The sequence below is a fragment of the Trichogramma pretiosum genome, unplaced genomic scaffold (genome assembly GCF_000599845.2).
Source record: "Trichogramma pretiosum strain Unisexual culture from Peru unplaced genomic scaffold, Tpre_2.0 scaffold117, whole genome shotgun sequence".
Classification (NCBI taxonomy): domain Eukaryota; kingdom Metazoa; phylum Arthropoda; class Insecta; order Hymenoptera; family Trichogrammatidae; genus Trichogramma; species Trichogramma pretiosum.
Genome location: NW_019641395.1, coordinates 374,571 through 383,585, shown reverse-complemented (window position 1 = coordinate 383,585; position 9,015 = coordinate 374,571). Strand labels below are relative to the sequence as shown.

Sequence of the window (9,015 nt, the reverse complement as noted above, 5' to 3'; positions counted from 1 at the left end):
AGCGATTTTTTATTTTATTTTTTACTTTATTTTTCCGCGAACTTGTTTCATGAAAATTCGTCCATCTCTCTCTCTGTCTGCCTGTCTCTGTATACTATATCCGATATATTCTGCACACACAGCAGTGCACCACACACGCTTGTGCTCGTGAGCGCGCGCGCGCGCTTCGATCGTTTCTCGGAAATCCGTTAAAACAAATCTCTCGTGTCGTCGTAAATATCGTATTATTTTTCTTCCTTTTTTTTTTAACCTTTTTCTCTCTTACTCTATTCCTAACGATTCCCGCGCGTAGCAGCAGCAGCAGCAGCAGCAGTAGTAGTGTTTTTCAGTTGCTGCTGCGCGCGATGCATTAATAACAAATAGCTCGAGGACGTTGAGTTATAACGTTGTACACCACACTAATACACACACACACACGTTCGAACGTCCATCGCGAGTGCATAATCCTTCGAAACTACGCAATATATTATCTACGGTATAAAATAAATGATTTATGCATAGAGAAATTGAAATCTGCCCCCTAGCGCAGCGGTTTATATATAAAGTGCACCTTGTTTTATCGAGAGAGAGAGAGAAGACCTGCAGTATACGGCGTGAGAGGTTGGAGTTGGCCGTTGTACGTTGCCTCGCCGGCAGTTCGTATCGAGACGCGGGACTCTGAGCTTTGTATACGAAGTTGAGTTTGAACGTTGGACGAGGTATAACGACACGATCGAACGTACACAATAACAGTCGAACTATATAAAATATACGAAAAAAATCCAAAGTGATACATAATAATATAATCAAACGACTATATACGTATGTAATACGCGAGTGTGTGCGCGTGTACATGTGTCCAGCTAAATTCTTCATCGACCAAAGTTCGTTGGGCTGCTGCAACGACAACGGCCGCGGCCACCATTGCGCACCAGGTGAGTCCGTTACGATTGGAAACCCTTGAAAAATACGTTACAAATTACATATATGGGTCAAAATAATACTTTTTTACAAAACCGTGCGCACGTATGTCACCGATCTTGACGCGCTTTTGGTATGTTATAGTACATGGTAAAAAGGTCCCAAAAAAAAATTTTTAGACCCCCTCCCCCTTCCTACCCCCCACTTCCGGTATAAACGTCCATTTTCGATCTATATTTTTTCTGAGGACATGAAGCAAGTAAAAAATCTGAAAAAATTCATAAAAATACTTTTCCACAATCCAAACAACTTTAAATTTTTTCAGATTTTTTGAGTGCTTCAGGCCTTCAGAAAAAATTATTGAAAATTTCAAAAATCGAGATACGGCGGTATGAGCCGATGTAGTACTCGGAAATTTTTTCAGTTATTTTTCGCATTAAAAAACATAACCTCAATTTTTTTCAGATTTTTTCAGATTACCTAACGCACCTTTTGAAGCCAAAAACCGATTTTTTTGACGAAAATAATTTTTTTAGGACAGTACGGAGCCTCGAAAAATCCGAAAAAAATTTTTTCTTGTTTTTTTTTATCAAAATACGTAATCTCAAATTTTTTTAGATTTTTTAATTGAAGGCGATAGCTTCTAGGGCCGAAAAATGATATTTTTAACAAAAAATGGTTCCTAGAACCCGATGGTTCCAATGAAAAAATTTGAAAATATTTTTTTTGAATTCCTTGTCAAATTTTAATAAATTTTGACCGTTTCAAAAGTTCGATTGAAGCTTCCTAGCTCATTTTAGAGCAGGACAAAGATTAATGCAAAATATCTGAAGACGTTTCTGAAGACATTAAGGAATGATAAAACTCGTTTGATGCTCTAAAATGAGCTAGGAAGCTTCAATCGAACTTTTGAAACGGTCAAAATTTATTAAAATTTGACAAGGAATTCAAAAAAAATATTTTCAAATTTTTTCACCGGAACCATCGGGTTCTAGGAACCATTTTTTGTTAAAAATAGCATTTTTCGGCCCTAGAAGCTATCGCCTTCAATTAAAAAATCTGAAAAAATTTGAGATTACGTATTTTGATGAAAAAAACAAGAAAAAATTTTTTTCAGATTTTTCGAGGCTCCGTACTGTCCTAAAAAAATTATTTTCGTCAAAAAAATCGGTTTTTGGCTTCAAAAGGTGCGTTAGGTAATCTGAAAAAATCTGAAAAAAATTGAGGTTATGTTTTTTAATGCGAAAAATAACTGAAAAAATTTCCGAGTACTACATCGGCTCATACCGCCGTATCTCGATTTTTGAAATTTTCAATGATTTTATCTGAAGGCCTGAAGCACTCAAAAAATCTGAAAAAATTCAAGGTTGTTTGGATTGTGGAAAAGTATTTTTATGAATTTTTTCAGATTTTTTACTTGCTTCATGTCCTCAGAAAAAATATAGATCGAAAATGGACGTTTATACCGGAAGTGGGGGGTAGGAGGGGGGAGGGGGTCTAAAAATTTTTTTTTGGGACCTTTTTACCATGTACTATAACATACCAAAAGCGCGTCAAGATCGGTGACATACGTGCGCACGGTTTTGTAAAAAAGTATTATTTTGACCCATATGTATTCACGTTCGATAAGCGACTGCACTCGTATAAATATGCAGAGTTGAGGCTTGAGCCTCGTGCAACCGTCGAATGTCGATCGTCTCTTTTTTTTTCTCTCTTGGCGTGATCATGTGTGTGTGTGTGTGCGAGTGTCTGCTGCATACATACACACACACGAGCGGCACAGCGTATATAAACGAGTTGGATGGTGTTCTATATTTATTCTGGTGCGCGCGCGCGAATATAAAGGCCAACGATACGCGATCTATATAGATTTGCACGTTTTTCTATATATATAGGCGGCAGTAGCAGCAGCAGCAACCGAGAGCCGGGCTTATTTTAGATCGGGAAATTCTTCTCGCGCTCCTCTGTGTGTGAGCTGCACATAGTCCACTGCATGATACACACACACACACACACACAAACTCATATCGTACGAGAATTCGAGCTCGCTGGGCAAAGGAAAAATTTCGAGGTGTGTGTGTGTGTGTGTGTGTGCGAAAGAGCGAACTTTTTTCCCCTCTTTTTATTTCATTTTATTTTCTTCTTTTCAACTGCTGCTGCTGCTACTGCTCCCAAAGAATAAACTTGTCCAGGTACATATACGTGCAGTATTGCCGTTGCACCGGCACATCGATATGTATCATCGCGTATATAACAGCGTATATACCGCACCGTTCCGTATATACGTACATACTCTCTCGATGATTTAGATACACACGCAGACATATGATGTGCAAGTGCTGCGTCGAGTATATGGAATCGATTCAACGATATACGTATATACCTTTTGAAACATCGCGTACACACGCACACACACACACACACCGAGATGCGATATATAAAAAATTCTGTATTATGATGTATCTATACGCGCGCATGGTACGTGACCCTATACACGCTACGGGTTACTCACAGATACACACACACATACACGAACATTTATTACTTATTACGTAAGCTCGGTGCGCTACCTGCAACTTCTGCAACTGCCGATGCTATTTTCTTTCTCGTTACATTTGTACATTACACATACAGAGAGAGAGAAAAAAAACAGTCGATAAGCAGCGACTCGCGCAGGGATTCGGGTTGTCGCTCGTTACAGTCGACGGCGCAGTATTTTATGCATACCCGTGTTTATATACAAATCCACGAGTGTCACTTATAAACGTTAATAATAATAATGCGCGTGTCACACGGTGCGCGCCGGCGCTACTATCGCACGTTGTTGTTGTTCTTTCGTTCCGCTGCTATATGTATAGAAAAAAAGAAAATATAAGAGACACAGAGAGAGAGCGAAAAACTTTTGTCATGAATGCACACGCGATGTGTGTGAATGCTGCGTCTCTCTGTGCTGCTGCTGCTCGTGGCAGAGCCGCAGCCCGCCGATAAGTTGAAAATCTCTCTCTCTCACTCGGCTGCATAATAAAGAAGTTCGTGTGCGCGCCGCGGTCTAATGTTCGCATAATGCAGCAACATGGGAATCCGCACGCGCGCGCACTCGAGACACAGACACACAGACATAAACACATGAATGGTACACGACGTTACGTAACGCGCATGCATCTAGCCAGCAGCAGCAGCAGCAGCAAATGCACGAGTTTTGTGTCCCGTGCGTGTGCTCGTCTTGTGAGTGTATTATGGTTTGTCTATCCTCTCGATCTATCGACTATGATATCGATATCATCTTTAGTTTTTGCCATCTCGTTTATAATACAAAAAATATAAGCAAGATTTACACTCGTTCGAAGCAATTCGACAGTACGATCGAGAAACCTCCGTGATCTTCGCGTACTTGACTTATAATATACCTACGCGATCGAAGCTATAGACTTGCAGCAAGACCAGAAGAGGTGTATAGAGAGAGAAAACGATCGATAGACGAGCGGTATGGGCGCACGCACCCACGTGTGTGCTGCGCGCGAGCTGCACAGCGGAGTGCGAAATAAAAACTTTTCCCATCTCCCTCCTTTTTTTTTGTTCTGCTCACCCTCGCGCGTTATATAGGCATTTTTATATATTTCCCGTGTGCGATCGCTTGGTTTTTATCGATTTTTTTTTCTGCTTCGATTCTTATATAGGTGTCGCGTTGTAGGCAGGCCCTCGTGTCTGTCTATACGTTATCCCGAATGTACGAAATTTCTTACTCGAATCGAGCCATCATCGATTCGCGTCGTAAATCGAACAATGCGGGGGGACCCGTGTACCGAGGGTAATTCGATCGGTTATTTCCCTCCGCAACGTAATATAATGTTACGCGCGCAATTATTTACTCTATCGGCGAATATTTTAATATCCCTAATGGTAATTAAATATTGAATCAATCTTCGTCCCAGCTTTCACGTATATTAACGAGCAAAAAGTGTCACGTCCAATCGTCAGCTGCACGAGTTTATATTTAAATAAACGATATTGTGCCAGAAAAACTCGGATGTTTGTCGTGGACCGTAACCCGAAGTTGAGCATTCTGAAAGCAAAAAATTTTGTATAATCAAGTCCCATAATTAACTTGAAATAATTGATATATTTTACTCCAATGCAAAATGAGTATGAAGTAAATGACAATGAACAATGAGCTCGATATTATGAGCTATACCAGGGCTTATGCAGATGGAGCTTTGCATCGTACAAACATCGATTTCGAGATCAGGATTCACGAGCCTCGCGGTCGTGTGCGCACGAGTAGACCCTCCAGTTCAATAATAATATCTAAATGTATCGAACTCTCGAATAATAACATCTAATTTTATCGAATTTTCGAGGCCTCGTATAATATTACGGAAAAGATGGGGAAAAAATTCGATCGAATTTACAAAGCGAACGAGAAATTAGTGCATTTGTAGAAAATCAGCCCCTCGACTTTCTGTTTCACGCGAATATTACTGTTGAGTATAGCTAGTCCATAATTCACGATGCACAGATTACGATGTTTGCTCGAAATGTCGTTCGTAACATTAGATGTCGAATTCGGCACGTCGAGATCGATCGCGTCCGATTGATTCTCGCTTTCCATAGACTCCTGCGTGATTTACGGAGCTTTTCGCGGCCTGTCGATGTTCAGTTATTCCTCGACGTTTCGTATACCTTCAAAGGGTCCAGTCGATCTCGTCGCGTAACTCTATCTTTTTCCTCTTTATTTATTTTCGTCTCGCGGCACGAGCTGGGCCGGTTGCTCGGTCCAACCATCACACTTATACAGGGGCCACTAGGCGGCTCCTAGTCAACTTCTGTCTGTTGGTACATCCTTTCTCTCTATCTCGCGAGTATATCAGCGCGGCCTGCCGAGCTCGATCGCCTGCCTGCTCGCTTTCTCAGTGTTGATCGTAGCGTTCGGTGTCGTCGAGCGCCAGAGACGTCTCACCGAAGTCAACATATTATCCGCAGTTCGATTCAAAAATGGCCACGAGCGATAACGACGGTCCTCTGCGAGATTTGATCAGTCGTTTGGAGAGCGTGGAAGAGGGTGAAAAAAGACGCGAAGATTTTTGCTTCATATTCAGTCATTGGTACCGTTTCAGAAACGCAGAATTGAACGATCGAGTCGTGATAGAGTTGATGAACTGCCGGAGATTGTTTCCCAGTGTCGAGGATAAGAGTTATTTCTTGAAGCACGCTTTGCACGAACGCGCCGAGGAAATGATAGAACTGCTCGAGAACAGCGGACTCGACATACACGAGGCTAGATTCGAAGATGGAGAGTCCGCCGTTCATTATTTGGCCGACGAATTATATTGGATAAACGATACGAGTACCGATCCAAAAGGAAAAGTTCTGAAGCTCATGGAATATTTTTTGGAGAACCCGGTGAGAAATTACGCGGACGAGGACGGTTACACGTATCTCCACGCGGCCTGCATGTCGGGCAACGTGCAGGCAGCGAATCTACTCCTGAGCCAAGGCGTGGACGTCAATCTCGACACGTACGTGTGTTCGCCGTTGCACATCGCAGCCCGGTACAGACATCCACGCGTCGTGGAGCTTTTATTGATGCGCGGGGCCGATCCAAACAAGCTGGACGCGGGGCAGTCGACGCCTCTTCACGCACTCACGAGGCTGTGTCTTTGCGAATGCACCAACGGAGTCCAGTTCTGCGACAAGAGAAAACCAGTCGATGAAATAATTCAAACGCTAATTGAGTATGGAGCGAACATCGAAGCTCCAAATCGTTATGGTGATAGTCCTCTGCATTTGGCGGTCTCTCGTTTCGATGTGCAGCTTGTCGAGTCGCTTCTGGCACACGGCGCGAGTCTTGACAATTTGTGCGAGTATAGAATGTTCGGCGCAGAGTTCAGATCGATCGAATTAGCAAACTATCCCCTCACTCTCAACATCATCGAGATGGTACAATTATTGCAGTCGGCAGGATTTAAGATGAGCTTGTACACAAGACTCAGGATGATTAAATTTTGGTTGAGCATCCGAGAAGATGATACCCAGCATCTGAGGCCCGAATTAGATGGTAGGGCAATTTTATCGATACAATAATTTTGATGATGATTAATTTATTGTTTTTATTTTATTTAGAGTCTATTCGAGACCCCATCGTTGCTCTTAAGCCAATTGTGTACAACTCGTTTATTTTTGATACTTTGAGTATTTATAAGAGTCAAGAAGTTATGAATTTCTTTCAACGAACACAAGAGAGTTGTGCAGACATCTGGAACTCTTGTCACGCTACTCGTGGTTTCGTTGACACTTGCAACCAACAGTTTGCGAGCACAAAAACGATTATGCTAACAAAGGACGTCTCGCTGTATAAACTTTGTCAAATGAGCTACGGTGAAGGTTACTCTAAATTAAAAAATATGGAGAATTGGTGTATCCCACCAATCAATAATTTATCTTGTACTGAGATAAACCTGATTGTAAAGAGACACGTAGCGAACATTTTCATAAGACCACAGTTGAAATTATGCGTAGCCGATCTTTTTATGGAAGATTACAGCCAATTGCATCTACCTTATGTCACTGTCCGCCGAGTTGTCGAATACATGAGTTACGAGGAATTAGTGCGTTTGTGCCGTCAGGCGTGATGGAACACAGCGAACATAAAGTCTAAGCGCTCATACGTATACCTGTAAATAAAATGTATAAATAATACGTATAATTAAGCACGATGTATAGTGACATTGCACTCGATCAACTACAGATTTATTATACTTTAATTAAAGTATGAAAGAACGAGAGAAGTCGCGTTGTCAAGGCAGTGAAATAAAAATGCATAGGTCCTATGGACTTATTTAAATTTTGTAAATGATTGGCATAATCATAAATGATTACATTATAATGTAACATCTAATCAATTTATTACTTAATTTGAACAAAGTAAATTCAATGAAGTTGTATAATAAATTAATGCCTTGCAACGAGAACTAATTTTTTAATTTTTAAAACTTGTTCTTCAAAACCTTCGAATCTCATCTATTCTGCACATTGAATTTGACGTAGACAAAATTTTTAAATGAATGTCTTGTGAAGCGTACTAAAATGATTTGCTAATTAACTTCAGAGACTCGGGATACCTACGTTTTATCAAAAAAAATTTTACATCGAACAGCATAGTCATGTAATTTTTAAAGTCGATAGTAAAATACATACTATCGAACATAGTCACAAGTTAGAAATTTAATAATAAATTTAAATAGTTATAATAGTCATAAAATACAAAACTTTTACACGCGCAACTATTTAGTGAATACCGAAAGATGCACCAGCGCGCAGAAAAAGAGCAAAACGACCACGGAAAAAAAAGTCCAGTTCGGCGCGTTCGCGCGCGAAATATCCGAATTTCGAGCCGCGTGCACGTTTACGAGCCTTTTCTCTATCTGCCCCCCGCTGCGACCCCTGAGAGTGTTCGAGTTTGTGTCTATACGTCCGTGTGCGCGCGCCGAGAAATTGATTGACTCGGTGCACTGACAGCTTGATTAATACCGATAAATCACGCGCGCCGCGTTCTGCCCTATGAACACCACCCACACACACAGTCACTGCGTGTATGTATCCTAAAATATAAGTTGGAAGCAGCACCGCGGCAGCACGGCAACTGCAACAGCGGCAGTGTATGATGACCCATGCGGACTTCTTTTTTGTCGCCACCGTCCGCGACAGAGCTTTTTTTTCGCCACTCCTCGCTGTCTGGGGAGGGGGAGATCGCGGGTCTTCTTGATTATCGCGTGTGTACGAGTCTATATAGGTATATAAACATGGTCGTGCGGTGCTTTCCGATACGCCAGAAACATCAGCAGCAGCAACACGCGACGCGACGGTCTGTATATATACGCTGTGGCCCAAGTGTTTGTTTACAGTATTATTTAACGACGTCGTTGAAGAAAGAAAATATATATCTCTATACGTTCGCGGTGATTTGCTCGCCTCTCGTATTTATGATACTGTTTGATGAATGATCGCTGTCTTTGTCGTGTGCCCGAAAGCTTATGGATTTTTGAAAAATGAACGAATCCGCAAGCTCTCGTGTGCTGCGGGCTCTCGTCCGCTGTGCTTCGTCCCTCCCTCTCCGTT

General features: G+C 41.6%; 2 protein-coding genes across 2 annotated transcripts in view; both read left to right on the top strand.

The window, feature by feature from the left end:
• The first annotated feature begins 487 nt into the window (after window positions 1-487).
• Window positions 488-9,015, top strand: part of LOC106652724 (plasma membrane calcium-transporting ATPase 3) — a 149,681-nt gene continuing 141,153 nt past the window's right edge. Inside the window, exon 1 of the mRNA XM_014371844.2 lies at window positions 488-914. The gene's annotated coding sequence lies outside the window, so the exon portion shown is untranslated. The remainder of the gene's footprint in view (window positions 915-9,015) is intronic.
• LOC106652725 lies at window positions 5,756-7,868 on the top strand. Its single transcript, XM_014371855.2, has 2 exons — window positions 5,756-6,955; window positions 7,021-7,868. The coding sequence occupies exons 1-2, from the start codon at window positions 5,893-5,895 to the stop codon at window positions 7,527-7,529; spliced, it is 1,572 nt and encodes a 523-aa protein (XP_014227341.1). The 5' UTR covers window positions 5,756-5,892; the 3' UTR covers window positions 7,530-7,868.

What these genes read in the sequence shown, in the direction of transcription:
- LOC106652725 (XM_014371855.2), top strand. Translation starts at nt 5,893, where the DNA reads ATGGCCACGAGCGATAACGACGGTCCTCTGCGAGATTTGATCAGTCGT. An exon ending in TCTGAGGCCCGAATTAGATG is followed by an intron (nt 6,956 to 7,020) that starts GTAGGGCAATTT and finishes TATTTTATTTAG; the next exon opens with AGTCTATTCGAGACCCCATC.